Source organism: Haemorhous mexicanus, chromosome 11 (genome assembly GCF_027477595.1).
Source record: "Haemorhous mexicanus isolate bHaeMex1 chromosome 11, bHaeMex1.pri, whole genome shotgun sequence".
In the NCBI taxonomy this organism is placed as follows: domain Eukaryota; kingdom Metazoa; phylum Chordata; class Aves; order Passeriformes; family Fringillidae; genus Haemorhous; species Haemorhous mexicanus.
Window position 1 is genome coordinate 13476558 of NC_082351.1, and position 27721 is coordinate 13504278.

The 27721-nt window shown below is 52.8% G+C and overlaps 1 protein-coding gene across 3 annotated transcripts in view; it reads left to right on the forward strand.

Annotated features, from left to right (window-relative positions):
• PLXNA1 (plexin A1) overlaps positions 1-27721 on the forward strand; it is a 116327-nt gene that overhangs the window by 72682 nt on the left and 15924 nt on the right. For 2 of the 3 annotated variants that reach the window (XM_059856540.1, XM_059856541.1), the window contains exons 11-24: positions 5430-5526; positions 5825-6015; positions 9560-9711; positions 10019-10139; positions 10472-10608; positions 11150-11317; positions 12177-12270; positions 12745-12984; positions 13142-13285; positions 13961-14195; positions 15556-15698; positions 18180-18436; positions 22216-22282; positions 26872-27018. In XM_059856540.1, coding sequence (XP_059712523.1) covers positions 5430-5526; positions 5825-6015; positions 9560-9711; positions 10019-10139; positions 10472-10608; positions 11150-11317; positions 12177-12270; positions 12745-12984; positions 13142-13285; positions 13961-14195; positions 15556-15698; positions 18180-18436; positions 22216-22282; positions 26872-27018 — 2193 coding nt within the window. The remainder of the gene's footprint in view (positions 1-5429; positions 5527-5824; positions 6016-9559; positions 9712-10018; positions 10140-10471; positions 10609-11149; positions 11318-12176; positions 12271-12744; positions 12985-13141; positions 13286-13960; positions 14196-15555; positions 15699-18179; positions 18437-22215; positions 22283-26871; positions 27019-27721) is intronic. The other variant, XM_059856542.1, reaches the window with a different exon arrangement.

Sequence of the window (27721 nt, forward strand, 5' to 3'; positions counted from 1 at the left end):
ATCCTCCTGATTGCTGCGGAAATGGAACAGTTTTGCAGTTGAAAAGTGCCACAGTCCCAAATCTGCACTAATGCCTGTAACATTGGACTTGATCTGATTTAGTCTTGGCCTTTGCAAAATGGCTACAGGTGTTTCTCACTGTCAAGGCTTTGGCTTTTTCTCTCTAAAGTGTTCCTCTTAAGGCTGAAATAGCCCCAGAGCTGCTGTTTCCCTTTAAATGTATAAATAGGAAGAACCCCTGATCTCCTTTTCATGAGCTTGTTGTCTCAGCACTTTAAATTAAGCATCATGCCTCAGTTATTTCCCTTTCTTTTTAACCAAAGCCGCACGTGGTGAGGAGCAGCTGTGCCACCTCCCAGGCTCCCTTTTGGTTCCTTTCTCACCAGTGCCCCTGGCATGGAGAGCCCACCTTGCCCACTGTTTCTGCTGTGGCTGTGGAGGTTCCTGCCCTCTGGCAAGACTTGGGATGGGATGTTCACCCTGGAGTGAGCATTATTGCTGGGACAAAGTGGTGTGGGTGCAGAGCAAGCTGGGCTGGCAGGGTGGGCATGTGTGGTACCCCAGTGTGGATGCTGGGGAGTGAAGTAAGACCTCTCAGATTTATGTTTTCTGGGTATTTTTTGGTTGCTGTAGAACCTGGGTGTTGCTCTGACATATTCCCAGGGTCTCAGGTTGTCATACCATGCTGGATTTGAGGAAGAGGAATCCAGGTGAAGAAGCTTGTGTGTGATAGGGGAGGAAAGGAGGAGATCCATGTGAAAAGAGAAAAAGGAGGTGCAGAACCAGAGGCTGAGCGTTGCTGTCAAGTTGTGCTGTTGTGCGGATGACGGTGTTTTACTCGGCCCAGGGTATATTTATAGAGGAACATAAATCATACACACATGCCCTGTTCTGAGCACTGCACACCTCCACTATATGTATCTCTAATTAACCAGCCGTGGAGAGGGAAGCAGGATTGGAGCCCACAGCCCCAGCCCCGTTCGCCAACAAAGCCGCGCTCTCCATCCTAGCGGTGCCTACATTTATCTTTCCTGCAGCAGTGTTTAAAGTGAAAAGGGAGTATCAGGAGAGTTTGATAGGATCCAATTAAATTCCAGCAGATAAAATAATGATGAATTGCAGTTGAGCCCTGGCGAGACGCGATGTACATTATTGCCGTCCCTGTAGTGCGGGGAAGGAGTTGAGGTCATCAACTACAGAAAAATAGGACACAGCTGCAGCCCAAGCTCTCCTCCAGAAATGCAGCCCAGGGGGATGGTGCATGTGGGAGTGAGGGGGGCTGCACAGGAAATTTGGATGTGTGGGTTTGCTTGCAGAGGAGCAGCCCCTCTGCTGCCTTCCCCAGGGGTGGGTTGGGCAGGTTGTGGCTGAAGTGGGATGGCTGCCCTGTGGAAAGGGTGTGATGGCTGTGGGGCTGCCCTGCCTCCTCTGGCATGGGAAGGGCTAGTGCCTCGTCCAGTTGGCAGGAGCATCCTGAAGCGCATCTCACTGCAATCTGCCCACAGATTTGGGGTGTTTCCTGCTAGCTGCAGCTGTGTCTCCTGTGTGGCTCCCTGGAGGCACCATCTCAGTGCTGAATCTCTCATCCCAGGGAAGCTGGGTAGCTCTCAGTGCCTGTTGCTGCTAGCTGGTGGGTATGTGAGCAGTGGGCTTCCTAGAATCAAAAGTGGGACTTCCACAGCAGGTAACAGCCACAGCCCTTGTAGTGTGCAGGGCTGGTGGCATTCCCTGCATGGGGGCAGGGTAGATGTGAGAATCAGAGATGTGAAAAGAACGTGAGGTTTGTGGTTGTTATTTGGGAAGATGCCTGAGATAAGTTTTGGTTAAAGAGCCTTGAGAAAGGCTTAGTGAGGAGTTCTCTTGCCTGAGCTTCATCTCTGCAGAAGCAGACCTTGCTGGGAAGACCAGTATCCAGGTGGGCCGGGCTGAAACATCCTCTGTCCTCTCTTCCACATTCACCTTGTAAGCTCTTCAGGGAGGGACAGGGAGACTGGCTGGGTTAGGTAAGGAGCCAGGCAGTTCTCATCTCAACTGCTGACTCACTTGATGACATCTTTTCTCCCATCCCCTTCTGGTGGCTGTGCTGCATCAGAACACATCAGTTTTGGGCACTGTTGGTTTGCTTTCAGGCTGTGCCTGTTGCATTTTGCTCTCACAGCAAACATCCCTTTCCCAGAGCTTGTCCTCATAGCAGTTTCCAAGGCAAATCATCCTTTGGCACAGCTGGGGGGGTCCTGGGCACCTCTGTAGAGTGAAAGAGGGTCTGACAGCAGGACTGCCTGGGTAGGTGCATCCCCCCACTCACACCCATCCTGGCTTACTCCCCTGCTGCTCATCCCAGTCTGCTGCCAGCCACTGGGATTGATTAACTGGGAGGTTAATAACAATTAAATGTTTAATGGGTGTTTAACACCATGTTAGCTCCGAACAGGGAGGAACCAGTGTGATGGAACCTGTTGGCTGTCTGTGAGCTCTTTTTTGGTTCCCATAGGATGGGCAGATTGGTAAGCACCCCCTGCCTGATCCCCACCAGTTGTGAGGCCTTCAGGGCTGGAAGGTGGCTGCTGCTTTACTTGGATGCTGTTGCCTCCTTGGCTATGGCTGTGCCAGTGGGTGGAGAGGCCACTTTTGTGCTTACAGTATGGCAGGGGCTGTTGTGAGGAGGCCTCTTGGAAACACCTTTCAAAATACAAGACGTTTTGGAAATTAGATCTGATGGATCTCCAAGTCCCAGGAGGCCAAGCCTGGGGCCCCTGCAGCTGCAGCTCCTGCCTGTGCACAGCCAAGTCCTGACTCCAGCTCCAGTGTTCCACAGAGACCAGGAACCGTATCCAAGCCACAGACCCACTGCTGTCTCTGCGGGACAGGTTAGAGACTGTTGACAGTCATGCAGATGCAGAGGACACATTTTTTATTGATATCCATGTTCCCTTAGTGATCCCACACTTTGAACACCAGCTGAGGCAACAGCTCCTGGTCTGCCACTTCCCTTCACACAGTTCTGTGCTCCTGCTGCTCCCCGCTGTCCGCTCCAGCTCCCTGCCACAGCAAAGTCAGCATCCTCAGTACTGTCCTTTCCCAGAGGGAGACAGTCTCTCATGCAGTTGGCCCTTGCTGTCTCAGCCCTGGTGCATGAAGAGTTAATGTTCTCCCTCCCTCTCCCCCTATTCTTCTTCCTCCAACCCACCTCCCAGAAGAACTAATTTCCAAAAGCAGCCGGGGCAGAGAGATGCAAATAAATGTTTTGGACAGCTGCAGGCTGGATGCCTTCCCGAGATGCCAGGGCCCCAAATGAGACATGTCAGAGTACAAATTGAAAATGCCAATTTCACTTATGCTGCCACGTGGCTCGTCACAGCTAAATTCTGCTCCGGCGCTGCCACCACCCTCCCCAGCATGTGCTCCCTCCTGCTGCCAGGGAATGGGCTCTGCTCACTGCTATGGGTTTGGCCAGCTCCTTGATGTGGTTCTGTTGAGGATATCCTTGGGTGGGAGTAGCGTAGGGCAAGGTGATCAGATCTGGACTGCTAGTGAAGCTCTGGCTTCGTCTTCCCAGGCCTGGTAACAGGAATGTTGCTGAGAGGCTCTGGTGGTGGATGGTGCATGGTGGGGATGTGGTGAAAGCTGTCTGAGCAAACACAGCAAGAAGTGCCATATCCAGGGAGTTGTGTTGGGGGTGATGGGGCTCTGCCTGTAGAGAGGAGATGGCGGTGCAGCTCTAGGATTTGCGGCTGGCTGTGTTATGTCTGACAGCTGCTGTGTGCAGCTGACCAGCAGCAGCCTTCCTCTCTGGGGAGGGCTACATTTTGGGGTCCTCCACCCTGCATTTGGGTGGGATGGCTCATGGACAAGGGATCACCAAGAAAAAGCTGTAATGGAGGACCAGGCTTGGCTCTCACTGGCACCCTGTAGTGCTGAGGGAGGGGTGTGTTGCCGTAGCCAGGTCTCACACTGGGCATGTGCCCCATTTTGGTGCCATGTCTGATGCTGCGCTGGTGATGCTGCCTGTCTGGGAGAGACTCAGCACAGGAGGGACCAGCTTTGATGGTCAGGTGAGAAGACTGAAGTGCTGTTTTCAAACTGGCCTCCTTCATGGGCCACCCCTTGTGGAGGGGTCGAGTAGAACAGACCCTCTGCAGAGGGTCCTGTGTGGGGCAGCAGCTGAGGCAGGGCTGGAGGTGATGCTGAGGCCACCTCCTCTTGGTGCAGCCTGGGGCTGTGAAAGGTGACACTGGGACTGGCTGGAGGTGGTGGCAGGGCTGTGGGTGAGCCAGTGCCGGTACATCCACTGCTCTCTAACAAACTCCAGCAAGCCATGAATCATTCATTTAATCTCTCCTGACACGCCTGTCATTTTCTCAGGCGAGGAGCGGGGAATCTCTTGCCGAAGGAGGTCATTAGCTGTCAGGGATGGTTCCAAATGCCTTCCTGCCTCTGTATCGATTAAACCTCTCTGTCTGCATGCAGGGGCTTTGCAGGGAATACTGATAGTGCTGCTGGGGCTGGGACTCAGATGTTGAGGCAGGGGAGAGGGCTCTGGGTGGGGAGAAGGTGGTGGCCAGGCCAGAAGGAGAAATGGAGGTGGATTTGTCGGGACAGCAGCAGGTCCAAGGGCCTGAGTTTTGGGTCCCCTAAAGCTGGGGGGGGTAGCTTCCCTGGTGTCACCTTCCTACATGGAAACTCAGGGTGGTAGTTCCAGTCCTGAAATGGAGAGCAGCCAATGTCCAAGCACAGTGTGGAGCTGGGAGTGGGCATCTGGGGGCATGGAGGGGAGGAGTGCTCTCTCCTGAGATGTTTCTGAGAGCTGGTGTGGCAGTGGGGTGGTCCATAGCTCTGTCCCACCCAGAGCCATGTGGCCACAGCTTTGTCATTTTGTTATGGGTGATGGGGCTGGAGAGGACTGTGAGGGACATCCTCCCACTAGCTGTTGGGGGTGACTCTACTGAATCTACTCCTGTGATGTGCCCAGCCTGTCCTCCCCAAGCTTCACTAGTGATGACCGTAATCCCAAATATTCAACTGAGCATCTCTGGAGTGGGGAGGACATGGGGAAGGGCTCAAGAGCCTTGTGGGGAGAAGTACATCTGTGCTGCAGAGGCACCATCTGCTTCTTCCTCTTCCAGCAGCAGCGGCTTCAGACCTTTGAGCTGATGAGCTTTGGGTCTATTTACAAACCCTCTGTTCTGCTGCTTTGTCTTTTTTTGTCAGTCCAGCCCACTGGTTTCATGTGCTGTGACTGATGCTTTGATGAGTGGCTGTCAGACCTGTTTGTCCCTAGCCAGCAAGTCCCAGCCAGGACCCCATCCCTCTCCTCTGGGCTGATGGGAGACATCCATGTAATGGGATTGTATGTCTCTCTATGTCCCTCACCACTAGGACATTTGTCTCAATAATTAACAGGCTCTGCCTCCTTCTGTTTCCTCCTGCAGTATTTCTACGAAGGGAATGACATCAGTGACCTGCCCGTCAACTTGTCTGTGGTTTGGAATGGGAACTTTGTCATTGACAACCCCCAGAACATCCAGGGTGAGTGAGGGATGGGATGGGACCTGGCCCAGTGCCCCCTCAGCCTCCAGTCCGCCCTGCCTCTGACATTGTTTGCACCATGCTTTGGTGGGCTTTTAAACAAGAGGCTTTTCCCAAGGAGCTTTGGGAGGCATTCTACTTTGGTGCTGAGTCCAGTGTGCTGCTGTCTCCTTCCCGTGGGGGTTTGTCCCACTGGGAGCTGGTGGGAAGGGCCGAGAGCAGGTGCCTTTTTTCCCCCAAAACCTTTTCCCATGGGCTGGGGGGCCGTGCTGACCCTGCCCTCCTCCTGCCCTTGCAGCCCACCTGTACAAGTGCTCGGCGCTGCGGGAGAGCTGCGGGCTGTGCCTCAAGGCCGACCCGCGCTTCGAGTGCGGCTGGTGCGTGTCGGAGCGGCGCTGCTCGCTGCGCCAGCACTGCCTGGCCTACGAGAGCAGCTGGATGCACGCCAGCAGCGGCAGCAGCCGCTGCACCGACCCCAAGATCACCAAGGTATGTGGGGCACCTGTGCCGAGGGACCCTGATGGGATATGGGGATGGGGATGGAGCTCTCCGGGCAGCTCACAGCAGCCAGATCTACTCAGTGTTTAGTAACTGAGTGGTTTTTGTCACCGGTTTCATTTCCAAGGCTAAAATCCTCTCTCCACCACCCCCATGCACTGGGCTTGCTGGCTCTTTCCAAAATTCCAACCCTTCCTGCACGTGACTGAGGGATCTAGGGAAGCTCTAGGTTCCTTCTTGTGTTGCCATGTGCACTGGGGCCAGTAGTTCATCATCATCATCCCATTTCTCTGACAGCTTTTATGACCTTTGCTTTTAAGATTGTGTATATTAATAGTCACATGCCTGTTGGGCTGGGATCCAGGTTCACCAGGAGGGACTGGTGGGTATTTCAGCTGGATACCTTCTGCTAACCCACGGCTGGCCGGGCCTCGAAGGTGTTAATTACTGGAGTCTTAGCACAGGATCTGATCTGTTTGAGTTTCAGTGCCTTATCTGATGGAGGCTGGAAATGAGAGTCTTGGCTTTTCCCGGTGTGTGCTGCCTGCCTCCACACGAATGGGCCCTGCAGTGTGCTGGGTGGCAGCCATGTGGAGAGAGAAGGGAACAGCCCTGCTGGGCACATCCCTGCCTGCAAGAAGTACTGCCTGCAGAGTTGCCTGGGGCTGGTGGAGTGCTGGCAGAAGGGATCCACTCCTGAAAAAGTGGGATTGAGCCTCAGAGTCTGCATCCCTACATGGAAATTTGCCCTTGTGTGCAGAGCTGCAGGGCTCCCTGTCAGCTTCCCACTGTGCTCAGGCTGAACTCCCCAAATCCAGACCCCTAGGGATGATGGGAGTGGAGAATGTTGTGGGGCAGGTCATGGCCTCACTGTAGCCTGTGCCCTGGTCCTCTTGTGTTCAGGTGACAAGGGCTGCAGGCATTTACACACACACCACTCACAGCAGCTTCCCAGCAGCTGATGGTGCCCAGCATTGGTCACAGCAGTTGGTCCAGAGCTGATGGTAACAGCTCTCCCACCCTGAATCATTATGAGATTTTACAGTAATTGCAGGTGTAGCAGGAACAGATCTGTTAGCAGGTGGGCTTGACCTTGGCAGTGCTCTGTGTCAGTGCCCTGGGAGGTGGCAGTTGGTGTGGATGTGCGGTGGTTGTTGGTGTGATGCTGCTCCTGTAGCCTGCCTGTTGCCTCCCACTACCCCAGTCCCACACCTGGGCTGTGGGCATGCTTGCAAGTGGTCCAGAGAAAAGCCTGGTGCAGAGAGGGCAGCATAGGCCTATGTGGGAGAAGAGTCTCCTACAGTGGTGGTGGAGGCTCCTTCCATCACCAGAGTGCAGGTGTCTTCATGATGGTGGGACTGGGCTGGGAGATGACCACGACTCTTCACCCTTGAATCATTTGCCCATTGTTCAGTGGTGAGGACGAGCCCCTTCCAAACCTCTGTGGTGTCTTGCCTAGTGCTCGCTGTGACTGTCAGAGTGACATCCTTTCCCTTGGGAAGGGGGTTCCCCTTGGCCTCTGCACCTCCTGGCTGTGCTATGGCCACTGGAGCTGAGAGCAAGCCAACTGCTTGTACCCGCTGGAGCTGGTTGCTTGTTGATGTAAAAGGACCCTGTGAAACCAATTAGGAGAAAAGCAGCATTGTTTGTTGGGGCCAGGGGTCCGGAGGTGGAGAGGGGAAAAGGGGGGTTGAGCAGCTATTGCTCTCCTTGGCAGCTCCCCCCTCCCACACACCTTGTTTAGCTGTGACCTCCCTGTGCTGGGTGGCCAACGATGTCATTTCATTCCTGGGTTCCTTCCTCCCCAAGCACGTGGCCCTTGTCAGCTTTGCTGCGGAGGAGGAGGAGGCTGGAACACGAGGGAGCAGCTTTTAACACTCATTTAGAAACACCAAACAAACAGCCACTTCTGCCAGCCGCCCCGCCACAGCTTTCTGAAGGGGAAGACCCAACCTGCTGCTGGCTGCAGCTGCTAGAACGAGCTCCAATCCCAGACTGAACTAGGTTTAGGCAAACAGTGGCTCCCCACAGACCCAGAGGGTTTTGTTGCTGTGTAAATAGTGAGCTGTGACTGCCTCCGCATGACCCAGGGTTCAGGCACCAGTCCTAGCTCTGATGCTGGCCCGTGACACGTCCTGCAGGATGCCTGTGTGGAAGGGGACTGGGTGCTCCTGTGTGAGTTTGTGTGTGCTGAAGGTCACCAGCCCAGTGTGAATCCAGAGGGCAGAAGTTAACCCCAGAGGCAATGGCTCTAGTGGGACTGTGCAAAAACAACTCCTGGCTCCATGCAGTCCTTCAGGGTTGATGATGTGGGCAGTGTCCACTGCTGCATATTTCCCACCCTCAGCTCATCTGCTTTTCCTTGCTGTGGAGGTGATGTTCAGGAATGAGCCCTTCGCAAGGAGGAGGAGGAGGAGGAGGATCCATCTGGCTCAGGCCCCAGGGCTACAACTGCCCAGCTTTGCCAAGAATGGAAAGAGCTTACACGTGCTTGGTCTTGGCTTGAACCTGTCCAGGAGCTGGGTTTAGTGCAGGCAGAGGTGCCTGCCAGTGCTAGAGGGGAGGAGAGGCTGCTCTCAGCCAGGAGAGCAGAGGAGGCTATCACCTGCAACAGAACCATCCCTTCCCCTGGGTCAGGGTGGGATTTCTTCCTGGACTGACCCAGCCTGTATTCCCCTGTCCGTCTTTCTGCCTGCAGCTGCCTTCTCCTCTGCTGTGTCTTAGTGTGACTGGGGACCCAGCTGTGTCCCTGGGCCCACTCAGGGCATGCAGCTCTGCCATTCATCCCAGTTAGTGCTGCAGGTGGGCGCTTGACCTCGGGGCCAGCAATCACTGATGTAAAACTGCCTGTAATTGCCTGGTTAGAGGCAGTGTCCCCACATACCTTGGAACAGGGCCCACACCTCTGTTCATCCCTCATTCTGCCACTGTCTGTCAGGCCACACCTGTCTGCTTTATTGGGTATCATCCTGGTAAATGAGGCATAGTGCTGTGCTGAGGTCCCCTCCCTTCCCAACTGGCCTGAGCAAAGGGTTTGCTGGGGAAGAGGAATGCATTTCCCCCTGCCTGCCATTTTACCTCTGCAGGGATCTGTGGGAGATACTTTCTCCTTTGAGGACACCTTGGACATGGGAATCTCATCCCTGGGCACCTGGGACCTGGCCAAAAGCCAGGCACATCCAGGGGCTTCCTTGCTGGTTCAGCTGGAGCCATGGCTGAAGCTGCCCTGTCTCCTTCAACTCTTGCGTCCTTGTCACCTAGGAGCTGCCTGTGCCTGCAGGAGGGTGTCCCTATGCCAGCCCTCTGCTCGGACACCTCTCATGTCTCCTGGCTTGTTCCTGGGCTGTGGATACAGCTGTCACTGGGGAGGTCTTTCCTGCTCTGTGAGCAGCTTATAGATGTACTGGCTTTTCTCATCACCTGTCTGCTCGTTGCTGCTTGTAACACACATCCTGCAGCTGCCTGGGCTGCAGCCTGCCCAGGTGAGGTGTCCCTGTGGCTCTGCATCCTGGTGACAGACCATGCTCTCTCCTAGCTGTTCCCTGAGACTGGCCCCAGACAAGGAGGGACCCGTCTGACCATCACTGGCGAGAACCTGGGCCTGAAGTTTGAGGATGTTCGCTGGGGTGTCCGAGTGGGCAAAGTGCCGTGCATCCCCATCGAGAGCGAGTACATCAGCGCCGAGCAGTAAGTGCCTGCCGAGGGCTGGGCGTGCTCCAAGTCACCCCAGGAGGGTTAGGACAGCAGTGATGGTGTTCAAACGCTGCCCGTGGCTGCAGAAGACATAGAGCTGACTGGGCTGAACCGGGAGGGAAGTACCTGCTGGTTGTGGTTGCTCTGGGAAGAGCTCAAAGGCTTTGGGGAAGCTACTCTGAGGGCTGGCACTGTCAGCTGCCACCACCTTGGTTTTTTCATGGATTTGCTGGCACCTTTGCTTTGCACAGGGAGTGTCTTGGTGCCAGGACACTGAGAGTTTCTTACTCTCATCTCTTAGGATTGTGTGTGAAATCGGAGATGCCAGCCAGAGCAAGGTGCATGAGGCACGGGTAGAAGTGTGCATCCGTGACTGCACGCCCAGCTACCGGGCCATATCCCCCAAGACCTTCACCTTTGTGGTAAGCCCTGTGCTGGGACAGGTCTGTCACCTTGAAAGGGAGGTGATGCTGGGTGGTTTTGGGTGGTTTTCTGGCTGAGTTGGAAAATTTGCCATCATTTTCCTGAGAGGGAGGTGGGGGTTCTCTGGTCAGGCATTGAGTCATGATGATTGAATTTCTCCAAGGCTGCCACTGCTCTGCCTCCTCACTGTCCTGCAGGCACGGCCAGGCTTTAGTACTGCTGCTGTCTCAAGGTCACTCTCCTCTGTGGCCCTGTCACCTGGTTGAAGCTGCTTGGGCATGTGGGTTTCAGTTCCCAGCCTGACTCCGGGGATGCTCTTTTCCTTTGACAGATGCCCACTTTCTCTCGTGTTGTCCCAGCCCGGGGCCCTCTCTCTGGTGGCACCTGGATTGCCATCGAAGGCACCCACCTCAACGCCGGCAGCAACGTCTCTGTGACCATCGGGGGACGGCCCTGTGCCTTTTCAGGGTGAGGGGCACAGAGGGTGGTGGAGGGTGGGCAACAGGCACCTTTGAAGGCAGTGGGACCCCCAGACAGAGCAGCAGCCAGAGGCTTGGGCTAGGAAGCCAGGAGAGACCGTGGGAGCCAAACCCCCTGGGTGGCCAAAGGTGTCTCCTCTTGAAACCTCTGTGTGTCAGAGACTGCAGGAAGAGCCCTAAGAACGGAGATTTTTCTCTAAAAGCACAAAGCCCTGAGGCATGAAGTGGATAATTTTTAGATTAGGGATGATAATGGAGCGGCTCTTTAAATATTTTCCTGCGGTAATTACTGGTTATCAGCCCTAATCGCTGCTGTTTGCAGCCGCCGCACGATGGGAACGCTCAGGAGCTGCTCAGTCTTTCCCGGCTGCCTTTTGTTTCATTTCTTGGGTTTTTGTTTTTTCTTTTTTTCCTCCTTTCTCTCTTCACCCCCTAGCTGTTTCAGAAGGGGAGAGGGGCTGGGGCAGGGGGCTCCCTGGCTGCCCTGGCCTCCCTCCTGCCCGGGCACTGACAGGTTGTTTCTGCTGCAGGAGAAGCGCCCGTGAGATTCGGTGCAGGACCCCCCCAGGGCACACCCCCGGCGGCTCCCCCATCCTCATCAACATCAACCGGGCAGAGCTGAGCAACCCAGAGGTGAAGTACAACTACACAGAGGACCCCACCATCCAGAAGATTGATCCTGAATGGAGCATCAACAGGTGAATTGCAAGGAGCTTGTGGGATGCATGGAGGACTGTTTTCCATATGGATTTCCTGCTCCTGATGGGCACATCTCAGTGCTGCGATAACTGCCAGGCTGCACTCCAGAGATGTGGCAAGAGGAGTGTGAGCAATGGCTTGGCACCAGGGCCCTGCTAACTCCTGGCCTACAGTGCTCAGCCTGGCAGGGGGCAAGAGCAGAGAGTGCTTTGGATCTGCTTAATTTCAGCTTGACATTTGGTGCCGGCAAATAAAATTAAAATATTTCCCATCGGGGGATTTTTTGAAATGTTTACATATTTTTCTAAAAGGCTTGAATTGGCTGGAGAGGAGGCGAAGGAATCCATTAAGAGCTAGTGCCAAGGGAAACCTTCCCCAGGCTGTTGATGAGGAACAAGCTCCCCAGAGGCATGGCCAATGTCTCTGGGAGCACGGGGCTTTTAACACCAAGTCATGGAGAAAACCTGGCAGAGTTCAGCCTCTCCTGTCACCCATTGCCTCTGTGGTGGAGAAAGGGTGGCATAGAGGAGCTTGTACTTCTTGGGGTGCTTTCCTGTTGTGAATGCTTAGGAGCCATCTTCAGACCCTAAACCTGTAGACAGGGTGGGATGTCCGTGTTAATCACCAGGTTTTGTATCTCTAGCTGGCCCTTGAGTCAGCTGAAATGATTTGACATTGGTGCATGCCAGGTTCTGCCAGCCATGCAACATATGGGTGGGATAAGAGGTACCTGGTGCATGGTGGCTCACCCAGGCTGGGGCAGATGGGATCTGGCTGGACATGATGGCTGCTTCCTTCCTAGAACTGGGGATCCAGTGCCAAGATGCCTTTCCTAACCCACTGTCTCCATGTCTCTAGTGGTGGGACGTTGCTGACTGTGACTGGCACCAACCTGGCCACCATCAAAGAGCCCAGGATCCGGGCCAAGTACTGCAGCTCTGAAAGGGAGAATGTAAGTGGTGCTGCCTGGGGCTGGGGGTAGAGCACAAAGAGGAGGGATGCTGTCTGTGTGCAACGCAGGGCAGAAAGAGCACCCTTTGCCCTTCAGGTGTGAAGGTCTGGAGAGGCTGAGGTCCAGGGGCTGCTGCCCCAAAGAGAGGCACCAATCTCTCTGCAGAGCCTCCAGCGAGATGCTTTCAGGAGAGGGTTGAGATCTCAGCATTTAAAACTGGTGGGAGGTTTGTGGGACATCTATAAGATATTGACAGAAAGAGCCCATCTTCAGCTTGCCACCCTTGCACATCCATTGCAGACAGGAGTCTGTCTCTGCCCTGGGGTGGGATGTGATGCCTGTTGATTGAACACAACAGGAGATTCCAAAGCTGAACCCTGTGTCCAGAGCCGCTGCTTTCAGGAGGTCCTTGTGGGGTCTGATCCTGCCCACATTGTCGGCAGTGGGTCTGACCTCGTTCCATGCCTCCTGCAGAACTGCACTGTCTACAATGACACCACCATGGTGTGCTACGCTCCCTCCATTGACAACCCTGTGCGGAGCCCTCCGGAGCTTGGCGACCGCCCAGATGAGATCGGCTTTGTCATGGATAACGTCCAGGCCCTGCTGATCATCAACACCACCAATTTCGTCTACTACCCAGACCCTGTCTTTGAGCCACTCAGCCCCACAGGGATGCTGGAGCTGAAGCCCAGCTCTCCCCTCATCCTCAAGGTAAAGAGTTTGCACCTGGGGGCAGAGGCAGGGACATGTCCCTCGGTGGAGGTGGCATTTTGTCTCTCCTGGAGCAACGGTTTTTCTGTGTGTTGGGTTTTTTTAAACATTCCCCATTGCATGAGAGCTGACAGTCTCATTCCTTGTTCCCTCAAAGGGCAGGAACCTGCTCCCACCAGCTGCTGGTAACTCCCGCCTCAACTACACGGTGCTGATCGGAGACACTCCCTGCACCCTCACGGTCTCTGAGACACAGCTCCTCTGCGAGTCCCCCAACCTCACTGGCCAACACAAAGTCACAGTAAGTGCTGACAATGGTGCCTTTACTCCTTGTGCCTCATGTGTATCAGAATGTCAGTCTTTATCCCAGCACCAGCCCTGTTGTGTGCTTGTCCTTGAATGAGGACCAGATAATAGGTGTATGTGCAAGAGCGTTTCACAGGAGTCATCTTCCTGCTCCCTAGGCATCCCTCTTCCTAATTGCATGTTTGGTAAGACCAAATACTTTGTCACCCTCCCCCACACTCAGCTTGGTGTTACTGTGCCCTGGCTGGCACTGGATGCAAGGCAGGGGGGATTGCCACCTCTCCCCCTCAGTGCTGGCACATGCTGCAAGGCAGGGTTCTTTGTTTGAGGGGTTGTAGTGCAGCAGTGCTCACGCTCCAGGACTCTGCCATGTTAAAAGGGACCCAGCACAGTCCTCCCCAGGCTCCCCATCCGTGGGGAAACTCGCTTTACATCCCATCTGTTACTGTAATGTCTGAATGAGACATCAAACTCTCTGCCTGCTCCACGTGCACTGGCAGCGTGTGTGCTGCATGCCATTGAAGCGCCTTGCACTGCTCCTGCCATGCCTGCATTTGCCCTGGGCTGGGAGTCACGCCCCAGTTCCCAGCACGGTGGGCACAGCAGGGAAGGCTCCCTGTGGCACGCATTCCCTGACAGCAGGTCCATTTTTTGCCCTGCTGTGGTGCAGATCAAGGCTGGAGGGTTTGAGTTCTCACCAGGGACGCTGCAGATCTACTCGGACAGCCTGCTCACCCTGCCCGCCATCATCGGCATCGGTGGCGGCGGTGGCCTGCTCCTCCTCATCATCATCATCGTCCTCATCGCCTACAAGCGCAAGTCCCGGGATGCTGACCGCACCCTGAAACGTCTCCAGCTGCAGATGGACAACCTGGAGTCCCGGGTGGCCCTGGAGTGCAAAGAGGGTGAGGGATCCCTTTGCCATCAGCATGGGGGTCTTTGGGTGTTTCTTACTGCTCCAAGACTCAGCGTGCTCCTACCCTTTCCTTACTGCCTTTCAGAGAGGGAATGGGAATGGGCAGAACTGCTTTGTCAGTGGCAGTGAATTTTGGATGGGATTTGGGGATTTTTCCAGTTAAGAAGTTCTTCTCCGCTTCTCCAAGTGGGAGAAAAGAGAGCAAGCAGGGTAGCGAAGGCTTCCTGTGAGTGGGCAGTGGATCTCTCATTATGTGACAGACAGAAGCTGTGAAATTGGACAGAATTCCTTGTATGATACTGCTGATAAAACCTAATTGCCCATTATCCCCCTGAGCTGGCTCCAGAGGCCCCGACCCTGCCAGCCACAGCCACAAGCAGCCTGGACACTGCGAATGAAGCAGGCACTGAAAACAAGATAATAAAAAAGGGGAAAGAAAGACAAACCTTTGCTCCCTCAAGTCCCCATCCCTCCACATGCCTGTGGATGGCACTGGTGACAGGGAGAGGGGAGGGAGCTGGTGGAGGGGATGGTGTCTTGTCTTCCACAGCTGGCAGATAAAAGGATCTGCTTTTAATTAAAAGGCACAATCTCTTCCCTGCCTTTTCTCTTTTCTAGTCCCACTAGTTACAGATAAGATAGCACGCCTTTCAAGCTGACGGTTTGTTTTTTCTCATCAGGCTGACGAGCCTGCAGTCCTCTGCCTGGCTTTCAGCTCCCTTTAAAGTGCTGTTAATTTGATTTTTCTGAGGGTTTTCTCCCCCCACCCCAACCCCCTTCCCTGGTGCATTTCCAGGACTCTTCTCCCATCAGCTTTTCCCAGTAGGTGCAATTAAAGGTTCAGGACCCCCCTGGATCATGTTCCCCTGAGAGTCACAGCTGCCTCTGCTGGGATCAGGAGGTTCCGGGGTGGGTGTGTTCAAGCTCTTCTCTCAAGTAGTATTTAGGTCAAAAAGAAATGAGGGCAATCTTGTGATTCAGGCTACCATTTTCCCCAAGAAGCTCTGTTTTTGTTCAAACCTTGCTGTTCCTCCCTGCACCCAGCATCCCTGGGAGGCTGCAAGTGCTGGGCAGGGGGGATTTGACCCCCCTGGGACCTGGCAGTTCTGTTCCCAAATCTGCCACTTCATTTATTCCGGGGATGTCATCCCCACACTCTGCAGCTCAATTTCTCCATCTGTGAGATGGGGACAGCAATCACAGCCTGCCAGGAAGAGGAATGCTGAGAATATTCATGCCTTGGGGAGGGTCCACCCGTGTGGTGCTGGGGGTGTGATGAGGGGCTGAGTGCCAGCGCTGTGTGCTGAGACTCCAGGATGTGTTGTTTAATTCTGCTTTTCCCTCCCTAGCCTTTGCTGAGCTGCAGACAGACATCAACGAGCTGACCAACGACCTGGATGGGGCTGGCATCCCCTTTCTGGATTACCGCACCTACGCCATGCGGGTTCTCTTCCCGGGGATAGAGGACCACCCTGTGCTGAAGGAGATGGAGGTGTGGGTCTGTCTGTCTGTCTCTGTAGTGTTTCACACTGGGAATGTGCCCCTGCACAGTCCCCTGCACGAGCCCCTGTGCCCCCGGGCTGGAGAGATGCTTTTGTTGGATGCTGGCCCGGCGTGGTGCATCTCTCCACGTGGCAGCCGGCGTGGATGTGGACTGGCTGCCAAATGGTTACTGCGTTCTCTGACATTAATATCAATATTTATATTAATATCATTGCTGCTGTCATTTTCTACAGCACTTGCTTTATTCAATTGGGTTTGTTTGATGCCTGACTGGTCGCTTGTTTTTAGCAGGGTTGTCTGACATCGCCTGCTTGCTTGGCTCCATTTCCCCATGCAGAACCCATCCTTGGCATCCTTCCTCTGCTCCCCAAACCAACTCCTTCTCTTTTCCTGTCCTCCCCACCTCTGTAAAATTTAGTGCATGCAATTGCATAGCAATTGCCTCTCGTGTGCTGGGCTGCTGAGGCCACTCTTGATTACAAGAGGAAGGAGGGGGGTGACCTTCGCTTCCCCTCACTGCTGACCCAGCACAGTAATTAATGTTGACGTGGGCTTCACAATGTATTTAGGAGAAGTAATTGGCCCTGGTGCAAGATGCATGGTCACTAATTACAACACAACAAGCTCTTACCAACTGCAAGTGCACGTGCTGGTGTGGTACGCCAGCATGGCTACGGCGTGGGCCCTGGCCCTCTGCCTGCTCTGTGTCCCCAGCCCCTAATCCCAGCTCTGGAGTGTGGTAGGGACCCTGTTTCCATGGATTTCCCCTTGCAGCTCAGGTTTCCGGATGCTCAGAGCCAAAGCAGGCGTGTAGGTCTCCCTGGGGCACAGCCCTTCCGGTCTCTGCAGATGCCTGGCTCTCCTCTCACCTCTGCTCTTGCTCTTAAGGAATTTCCCTAAAGAGGGAAAGTGGAAAGGGTATCAAAAAGGGTATCAGAGGAGGAATTTTGCATTTGCTGTGGCAGGCTGGGTGGACTTTGTCCATTTCCAGCTCCTAATTCACAACATCCTGCCTGAGAGAGCACACCAGCTCAGCCTGGCCTGGGAAGCAAGGGGTTAAATTTGCGAAGGGGAAAAAAAATCCCCAAAAGAGATTAAATAAAGCAACTAGAGTTGTGTAAGCTTCATATAATTTAATCAGGTTTGCTTTTATTTGTCTCTTTACTCAGAGTGTAACATTAGCTATTGCAAGTGACGGAAGGAAGCTTGCTCACGCACATGCTAATCCACAGTGAGCACCGGTACCAGCTCCCTTCCTCTGCAGGGTTTAGGGGCAGGCTGGCTGCTTTATGAGAATTTAAGCCTGATTAAATATTTAACTCAGTATTGTTCATTTATTTCTGCTAATGATCAGCAAGTTGAACACGGGGACTTGGAATTGACAAGGACTTGGTGGGAAGCAGGTCTTTTGTCCAGTGGGAAAGAGTATTTTGGAGAGGGAAGTTACAACTGTGAGGAATTTCACTGAACTGAAGAGCACCAATACGAAGTTTTGATTGAAGTGAAATGATTTGATGTGTCAAAACTCTGTTCTTCATTTTGAGTTGGTGTTTTGAAACGAAAAGTGTTGTTTTGTCTCCAAATACCGACATGAAGCGAAATTTAATGCTTATTCTCCCAATCAGGAAGACAAGGGGGGGAATTAAAGAAAAACCTGGTGTTTTATCACAGGAAGGCTTTTATTCAGGAAACCATCTTTTCTAATGGGAAATCGGAGTGTTGTAAAAATATTCATTTCTGATAACAAATGTGGTCAGTGCTGGCCAGAGCTGGGCTGCTGATGGCAATGCAGGTGTGAAAGCATCCAAGCCCAATCCCTGTTGGGTCCTACGTGGCCAAATACAGCCAGAAATACAACTTCAAATGTCTCAGGAGTACAGGGACTTTTTTGGGGTGTGTCTGCAGTGGGACAGAGACAGATTTCTGCTATTATTTCCCTATGTGAAATCCATCCCCACAAACCAGGCGGGCTTGCTGCTGGTGGAGCTCGGGGTTGTGCCTTTATTTGCTTTCTATGTAATACCCAAAGCACATGTTGCAGTGGCTTGGGTGGGAATTGAGCTGCTTGTTAGCTGAAATTGAAAATGATAATTTGTGTGTGTGCTTGGGAGAGAAGGTGTGTTTGTTTATGGGAGGGAAGTGTGTTTATGTGTCTGCACACAAGTGGGAGAGAGCCTTTGTGTGGAAGGGTGTGTCTGTACAGACATATATATACATTGATGCCCTGAGACTGTGTTAACCTGATGCTGGGATTTTACAAACTAGGTAACTCTTGTGGAGGAACTGAGACTGATCACCAAAGGGGAAGTTTGGTAGTAGGGATAAACCTAGTCCAGCTGCTTTTTGATCCTTTTTCATTATTTTGTTTTGTGGGATTGAAAGTGAGTTCAGGGTGTGGTTCAGTCCAGCAACCTTCTTATCCCTATCATCCCTGTCATTCCTGTCTCTCAGCTTTGCTCTATCCTTGCAGGTCCAGGCTAATGTGGAGAAGTCCTTGACCCTCTTTGGTCAGCTCCTGAACAAGAAGCACTTCTTGCTGACCTTCATCCGTACTCTGGAGGCCCAGCGGAGCTTCTCCATGCGGGACCGCGGCAACGTGGCCTCGCTCATCATGACGGCGCTGCAGGGCGAGATGGAGTATGCCACAGGGGTGCTGAAACAGCTCCTGTCTGACCTTATTGAGAAGAACTTGGAGAGCAAGAACCACCCCAAGCTGCTTTTGCGGAGGTGAGTGTCCCCCTGAGAGGCTGGAGCTGTGGGACACTTCTGAGCACAGTGACATGAGCTGTGTCCTTTGGGGATGCCACCAGTGATGGCTTTGGTGTTGGCTGTGGCAGTGAGAGCACTGAGTCTCTGGTCAAGCATTTCCTTGCTTGTCTGTGTGCAAGTATGAGAGGGATGTGGGACTGCCTGGCCCCAGCCAACTCTGGAGCACTCGTGGGATGTTCTCACTCCAGTTTGGCCTGTGTGGGCTCATGCTGCCTGGGAAGGAGACAGCAAGGTGCTTGCCAGCTGTTCAGGTTGGTGCAGGTAGGGTACATGCTGGTGTCAGGCACTGTGGTGTGTTCCTGTAGGTCACCTGGAGAAGGGAAGGTGACCAGGTGGTCCCCCACATCACTTGGCACGTGGGGCAGCTCTTACTTTACCACAGCCTGGTGGCTGTGTGGGTGCCTCTGTGAGCTGGCAGCAGGCAGGAGTCCTCCCTTCCCCGCAGTCTCCTCAGGGCTTACCTGCCTTACCAGTCACATGGGGGTTTTCCTGGGAAAGTCACTCAGATTGCTGCAAGCTGGGAGTCTCGCCGGGCCGGGGGAAGTGCAAGCAGGAGGCAGCCTGCCAAGCCCTGCCGTGAGTCTGCCTGCCCCATCAATATTTAACGATAGCTCTGAGCTCTCCTTCATCACGGGCTGATGAATATTGAAAGATACACCAAGTCCTGAACAAAAACTATTAATAAGCTCCACTGGTTCAGCTCGAGGCCCTCCGTGCCATCTTCTTCCTTTGCACGCCATGCGGTGCCTCCCCATCCCAACATCCAGCAGCCTGGTGCCACCCGTCTTTGGAAGAGATGCAGGGATGGCTGAGAGGCACAGGGCTGGCACATCACCAGAAAGGCTCTAGAAACCCAGGGCATCTTTCAAAGATAAATTGATGTCCATGGCATGGCCAGACTGGACAAAGTCTGTCAGGTTTTGTATGCTTGGCCCTGGGGAAACACCTGGAGAATACCCAGGTGTGACTGGTCCCAGTTACATCCAGGTTGCCCATCTCGTTAGGCATGTTGCTTTCTTTCTTTCTCTGCTTCATTTATCACATTACAAAGGTGCCCTTAATGTCTCAAAGCATCTCATTAGCATGTGTCAAAGGGGGTGTGTTGTGAAGATGATGGCTGTCCATCCCTGTCCCCTGACTGCATTCTTAGGCTCTTCTCTTCCAGTCATTCCTCCATAACACCAGGTTTCACTGAAATATTTAGAATGCATTTCCAGCTCCTGAAGTAAATCAATAAAATATAAATAAAAGGCATCATGAGGAGGCCGGCAGCAGCAGTGACTGAGCCATGGCAGCGGCACAGGGGCAGAGCCCAGCCTGCACCAATGCCCAAAGACTGCCAGTCCCCAGCCACGGTACTTGAGGGCTTTTGCAGTTAGGACAGGAATAAGTCCCCTGGCCAGCACCTTGCTTGTGTTTCCCTGAGTGATATTTAACAAAGAGACACTGTTCTTGAAGCCATGGTGCAGAGAGCTGTGCTTCTCTATCTGTTTGATTAGCCTTGGGTGTGAGAGTGTGCTTACTGCCCAGGGCAACTGGATTAGCATTGATCTAACTGGGGAGAGCTGTTACTTATTTATTTGGTTGTTGGATAATCCCCCCATTGCTGTGGCATCTGGCTCTATCATGGATAAAGACAAACATCCTCCAGAGCCTGAGTGGTGGCACTTCAGATAAGCAATTATGGGCTTGTCAGGTCCTTTCTAGGGCCAGGGAGGATGTCTGCTGAATAGCTGCAGTCCACTTCTCCCTTGGCTTTCTCTCCATGTCCCTTCTCCCTTTTTTTGTTCCCTGTGGTAGATTATTCTTTCCTGGTGGGGGCATGAAGCCTTCCCTTCCCTGAAGGCTCAAGTAATGCTGTCCTCAAATGGTTTAAGGAGGGTTGTGCTACTCCAGGGAGGACAAAAAGGGCTAAGCCCCATTAGCACAAGAGAAAACCTTGGAAGGGACCATATGACACTGAGTCAGCTTGAATAAACTCTGGGAAAGTGGATTTTCTGCTCCAGCCATCTGGTCTTTGGGAACTGCTCCTGGCCCATCTGCTGGGCATGGCATTGCAGTTGGGCAGTGCATGGAATTGGGCAGTGGGACTCCTTCTGGTGGCTCTAACATTTTGGGTCGTTCTGGATTTTGTTTCTTGAGTCAACCATTTGTATTTGTTTCCCTGGGGCAAGAGGAATGCAGCCATGTCCCTGAGGTTATTAGTATTGCCTGTGCTTTCAGGGCTGTCTGCATTTGCAAGAGGCTGATCTGATAATTAATGGGTGGATAAGCTGAAGATTTTAGGAGTGAAGGCCACGTTAAAAATAATGGACATGTTAAGGGGAGTTTTCATTTTATGGCAGAGAGATAAGGTGTGGTACAGAGACAGGCATGTTAGCTGCACCAGTAGGGCTGCAGGGTTCACCAGGGTCTGCTGTCACCCTCAGCTCCCTCCAAGCCTCCATGTCCCTCTCTCTGCTGGTGTGGCACATCCTGGCTGCAGTACCAGCACCACGAGGTCCCTCAGTCTATTCACACATTTCACACCCATCCTGAGGAATCCTGCTCTCCCTTTTGTGCATGGTCCCCAGCAGACACAGGCTGGACCTTCCCTGTTGTGCTGCTTTGGCATCTGAATTTGAAATGTGCTTTAGGAAACTAGGGGTAATATACAGGTTTTCTCAAGGCAGCTTTGCCTGCCTCCTTTAACTGTATATCCAAAAGCTGAGAGGCACAGCTCCATTTTTAAATTTCTTTTGGAGCAAGTGGGTGCAGCAGTGTACACTTGCAAACTCCTACATTACCACCCCACTCCAAGGAGACACACAGCAACCTTAAATGTCACCATGCAGGCATGGAAGGGTTAAATTCCAAGCCTGGCACAGTGTCTGTGTTCCAAAAGTACAAGGAAAACAGGTTAAGTTTCCAACCACTGCTCTTACTCCTTCCTTCCTTAATCCCCTTGTTTTCAGCTGAATTAGTAGTGAGGATAAATATGATCAAAAACATATTTGGGTCAAAGTTTCCAGACCTAAATCTGCTTGTGGCTTTAACCAAGGCCATGAGCCACTGGACTGGACATTGTCCTCTTGCTCTACTGTGGCTCCTGGACTTTGATGCTTTAGACATCAAGGGCTGCTTCAGGGTTGCAGGGGAGTCCCATGTCACCAGAACTGGTGGCCTGCACCAGGGCCATGGCAGTACTGAGTGCACTGCAGGACCAGAAGGCAACAGCAGCTCCCGGGTGGGGAAAGGGGCTCCCAGCTAAGTCTGTCTTTGCCTGCAACCTCAGCCCTTCTTTCAGGTTGTGCTTTATCTGGGGAGCTTGAGGTACGTTTGGGGATATTGTACTTGGCTTAGGTGCCTCGTACAGTCCTCCTGTGGAGAGAGCTGCCTGCTTCCAGTGGGACATCATAGAAGAAACAAAGTTCATTGAAGTAGAAGGTACCAGGGAGAAGCAGAAAGCTTCTCATCCCCTGGTGAGGCTCCCAGTGGGACAAGGTTGAGCTTGTTGCAGTTCTCCAAATACGCTGGAGACCAATTTGCTTTTCTCTCCTGGGGGGGAACTGATGGGCAGGCTTTCCAGCAGAGCTTGTGCTGCCTGCTTGTGCACCTTGCTTTGAGGCTCCTTTCCAGATGAAGCCTTTTAAAGCCAAAAATAATTTAGCTACAGTCTAAGGGTGAGGTGGCAATGGGTGAGATCAGAGACCTTTAATATTCTCTGCTGATGGCTTTGCTCTCTACCTTCCCTACAGAACAGAGTCAGTGGCAGAGAAGATGCTGACAAATTGGTTCACCTTTCTGCTGTACAAGTTTCTGAAGGTGAGTTTGGGAAGAGATGGCAGCCCCGTGTGGACAGGGAGGTGGTTCCTGCCTCACTGGGCCAGGCAGCATGCTACCCAGAGCCCAGGCTGACATGGTCCTGAGCATTGCGGCTCCCTCCCAGTGCAGAGATTGCTTCCCAGATCTCTCTTTCCATCCTGGTTTTCTGCGATGTGATTCTGGTCTCCTTTTTGGGAAATAGCTGAGATTGGGAAATGAAATCCAGATCGGGATTGCTTAATGCATAGTGGGTTTGAGATTTTAACAATGGTGCCCTAAGGAAAGATAAATCTGAAGCAACTCAGCTGAGTTTTGGGGTGGTCCCCATTCCTGTCTTCTTGCCTTTGCTTGTGTAACTCAGGAGGAAAAAGCCCTGAGAGCTGATTCTTCTGTAAGCATGGCTGCAGTCGGGACTGTTTCTGCCTCTTTGAGTTGTAGTTTGATGAGTTGCACTCTTCCTGTAATGCTGCTGCTTTTCCTTCATCTCTCCAACACTGAGGTTCTGTGGTAGGGGAATTATTTCCTGCAGGCATCTCCATTTCTCCTGCTGCTTCCCCTGACAAAGGTGCCCTGGTGGGGATGGATGCCTTGAAGGGCTTGTCGACAGCCAGGGACAGAGCTCTGAACTGCACCTGCATGAGGCTGCAGAGCCTTTTAGCTTTTATTCACCTGTTTCCAATTTCATTGGGGTAGGAGAAGAGGACACCACAGTGTAAGCTCTGTTTTTACCCGTGATGCATCTACCCATATTGAGAACATTTATTCCATCAGCACCAGTGCTTCCACCTGCTACAGCTGCACCAGTTTCCATGCAGATTACACAGCAGCAGCTCCAGTGCATGGACCCCTGGCTCAGTCCTGCTGCAGCTTTGGGATGACTCTGATGGGTGAACGATGCCTGCAATCCTGCTGCTGGTTTGTCAGGCAGCAGGGCTGTTTCTTGGGATCCTGCCTGGTGTTGGTGCAGTGAGACTGGGTGGCACACTGCTGTTTTTGTGGGATTTCATCCCTCATTAAGATAAAGAGGGTTTGAACTATTTCCAGCCAAGAGATGAGAGCGAGCAGGAGTCTCAGCAGAACTCAAGTGATCGTCAACGAGAGGTGATTGATAATATCACTTACATGCACTTGGCTTTTTGCCTCTGTCGAGGAATAGCCTGTATCTATAAAAATCTATCTAGCATGCTGGGGATTGCTTGCCAGGGGTGGGAGAGGAGAAGAGCTGTGCTGGTCATAGGGAGATGTCAAACCTCCCACCGCCCCTTTGTGCCAGGGCTTTGTCCTGCAGGGCCCTTTTGCATCAGCAGTGCTCAGTGGGATCGAGTGGAGCACTGGCAGAAGACTCTTTGAGCTCTGTGAACTTGGTGGGACAGGCAGGAGTAGCTCTCCTTGTGGATAAATTCCTCCAAGGCTCCATGAAGTGAACAGGGTTATGCTTTGGCTGAGCTAAGCGCAGTGCACAGCCTATGAACACCCACAGCAGGGTTTGGGGACATTGAATTTGTGTGTGTGACTTGACATCCTTGACCTGTCCCTGGCTGGACTGGGCCACGTTCAGAAGCTACTTTGAATTAGCTCATGCACCACCAATGTCCTGCATCTGTCCTTGACCCCCTTCAGAGAAGCTTCTGAGCACATTACCAGTTGTGGAGGATAAGGAAGTCGCAGGATAAGGAGTAGCAGGTGAGAGGTGTGGGGATGGTGGAACCAGGGCAATGCCTCTTTATAAAAAAGTCCTTGGCTACACCATGACTTAGAGATGGGAAAACACCTCCAGTGTCTGAGTGGTAGCAGCAGGAGAAAGGTCTGATCTAGGGGCACCATTACAAGAGAAACATACACAGAGGGCCTGGATGAACTTGCTGGCTGTGAAATTTGTTCCGCTGGGATTCATCTCCTTGGGAAGTGGTTGAAACTCCACTTCTTGAGTCACTTGAGTTAAACTGGAAGAGACTTGAGGATGTGCTCATGCCCTCTTCTAGGTTGGTCCCACCAGAGGAGACCCACGAGGCTGTTCTCACCTGTCTCTGGACAGTGAGGATCGCAGGTGGCAGCAGCAGTAGGAGAAGGCTGTGGAGTAGCTGGAGAGTATCACAACAGACAGCTTGCCAGCAGGGAAAGTGCCCCAAACTGCAGTAATTGTGCATGTAAATGAGGCAGACAGCCACGTGCCCAGCTACTGGATCAGCTCTCAGCAAACCTGCCCTGAGCAGAGTAAGATACACTGGGGTGAGGGATGGGGACAGGCACAGGACAGCCCCTCATGCCCAGGGCCAGCAGCGTGGGGAGCCAGCGAGGGCTGGCACTTTCGGGAGGACCCTGTAGTAGCATTTATCAGACTCTTAATGAGACACCTCAGGGAAAGGGAGATGGATAAATCGAGACAAGTGCTGAAAAATGCACAATATTAGGTGCCTGATGAGCTAGATCTAGTCAGTAATACATTTTGGGAATTAGCTGGCTTGTTTCAGCCTGCTCCCAACATATCAACATGGGCAGGCACAGGGTGTCTGCAGCTGCCCTCCTCCAGCTCGGCTCACATGGAGAGCCCCCGGAGGTCCCCTCAGTCAGGTCCCCAGCAGTGAGCAAACTGCATGAGGGTTGGCAGGGTGGGCACAGTCACATTTGGGGAACAGGCTGCCCTTCATCAACCTGAGCAATCAACTGGCCGCATCTCAGTGGTCTCCTTCTGTATTTCACCTGATGGAGTTCATCTCAGGTGAACTGCCCAGCACCCTGTTCATTTTGTTGGTGTTTGTCAAAGATGATCCCTAAACCATCCTCATCTGCATTATCCCAGTGAGCTGTGACCCACAGCAGCACCTTGGCCCTGGTCTTCAAGAGCCAGTGGGGACAGTGAGGCTGGGAGTGAGGTGCTCCATTTTAAGGGCAGGATCCACACTAGGAGCAGACTGAGAAGCCAGTGTAGGAAAGACTGAGCCCACTTCTCTTGGTGTGAATCTCTAAGGTGGGTGCAGAGCTGCAGATGTGGGGGCAGCAGCCATGCCTTACTGGAGAGGTGAAAGCTGTGGGCTGAGACTGTAGCAGCCATGGCAGATGGAAGCAGGAGTCCTGCTCCAAGTCATCCTCCATCCATACTGCTTCCACAGACTTGGAATTTTCACAAGGAGTTTTTGCACGGAACCAAAAAGGGGAATTTAAGTCCTTCCACCAGAACCAGAGGAGTAGGCTTGGGATGCCCTGGGACCCCTGGGCTCTCACCAGTCTGCAGCCAACCTCTCCTTGCAGGCAGCCAGTGATGTGCAGCCTAGCACCCACTTGGGTCTCTCACTTTTCCAAGCTGACTTAATGAAGCCAAGTTTGCAAATGAAACATAATTTCAAAGACAGGCATGTTGTCGGAAGGTCTGGGGATGATGTATGCCTGTTCCTGCTCGTTAGCAGCTGTCTCTTTAATTACCGCAGATGCTAACGAGATGCTAACAGCATATGGTGACAGGGAGAGCAGCCGCACTTTGCACCAAAGTACAATTTATTTGTGAGGCGGCCGGGAGGGAGGGATGAGGGCTAGTGGGGTAAAATCTGCTGGGACTTCTCTCCATCCTCTCTGTTCCCTTTTTTCTCCCTTAGGGCTAATGCCTGTATCTGCAAGGGCTCATTGGGATGCAGCTCAGGGGACATGTTTGGGCCCTGGGTTATCAGCAGGTGTCCACTCCCAGTCTCGCTATGCCAAATCCTGGCTCCAGGCTGGTTGGTGCTTCCAACCTTGGCAGGCCCTTCACTGTTTCTGAATCCAGCATCCAGCATGTTTTAGGGGGAAGTGTCTGCTCCAGTTTCCCTTTCCCTCCTCACATGTATGAGATAGATGCTGATGTGGCTCTGTCTGGTAGCTAAAGCTGGCTCTGACTACAAGGCCTTGGCAGTGGAGATGCATAGGCTGCAAATGGTTTAACTGCAGGAAACCTCATTGCCTGGTCCCTCCATCACCTGGAGACTCAGGGTAGAGTTGTCTGTGGGTTGCTCCCTTGCTTTTCCATTCCAGTGGGTCTGGCTGGCTGTACCCAGCTGTCATTTGTAGAAACCTCCTTTGACCTTCTCTCATGTGAGACTGGGGTCCTGGCAGGTGTCAGAACTGCATAGTGATATTTGGGCAAGAGCCCCCAGACTGTCCCACTGCAGTGTGCCTTTTCCAGTCCTCAGGTGCTTCTCTTGTCTGCAGCAGCTCAAAAGACAGGCTGAATTCCATACTCAAGGTCCCCATATTCAATCTGCTCTTCAGTAGACCTGAATTTACCATTTTTAGCTCATCTTTGGCTTGGAGAATGAGCAGAATTCACCTAGAAGTGTCTGGAAGCCCTGGGTATCTGAGGTTGGTAGACAAACAACTTCCAGTGGGTTTGGAAGGAGAGAGTGAGTTCCTTCACAAGATGAATTTTACCATGGACACCCCCCTCCTCTCCCTTGCAGTCTTGAGCAAGGGATGAAGACTTTTTATAATACCATGTGTGGGGATTGATGCTGCAGGGCCACAGGAGACTTCCAACATGCTGATGGTTCTTGAAAGGCAATGCTGGTGCCTGGCACCTTCTAACTCCTCTCTTTCCTCTCCTCCATGCCCTTGTCCCACAGGAATGTGCTGGGGAACCACTCTTCATGCTCTACTGTGCCATCAAGCAGCAGATGGAGAAGGGACCCATTGATGCCATCACAGGAGAGGCTCGCTACTCCCTCAGTGAGGACAAGCTCATCCGGCAGCAGATTGACTACAAAATGCTGGTTAGTGCAAGCAGAAGCCTCAGTGGTACTGGTGCTTGCCAGGACTGCCAGGTCCAGCTATTTGCAAGATCTTGGAGGCACACAAAATACTTTTAGAGAGAATTTTGTCTGTTGTTCTCTCCAGCATTCCTGGGGTGCCTCTCACCCTGTCTGAGTGGAGCCCATCTCAGGCAAGGTCAGAAACAGGGCCTTTCCTTGGTCAGGTTTGCTCTTGCCATGGGCCCAAGGAAGCCAGACATGAATTGAATCCTGCTCCATATCTTTCCAAGCAAACCCCTGGCAAGGACAGGTTTGGGTGAGAGATGCTGTTGAGCTTGTGATATATAGAGCTCATGTTTGGTGGGGATCAAAGTTAGAGTTTTGGGGTTACTGCAGGAGGTGGAAAGATACTTCTCCTCTTTCTTCTGAGCCATGTCCTCTGTCCAGCTAAATGATAAGCCAGACCCTTCCCCTGGCTGAGCCTGCAGCTGGCTCTTCACCTGCTGCTCACTCTCCACAGAGATTGTTTAGGAGGGGAGTGGAGCGTGCCTGGGCATTGCTTGTTCTCAACAGGCTTTGGTGCACTGGGCATGGTTTGCTGGCCCAGGATTCCTTCACTAACACTGTCCTTCCCTCCTGGGAATTTGGAGGTTTGAGAGTGGCAAGGAGAGGTGGGGAAAAGGGAGCAGGAATGTGCCATGTGGCTATGACTCCACAGCAGCTC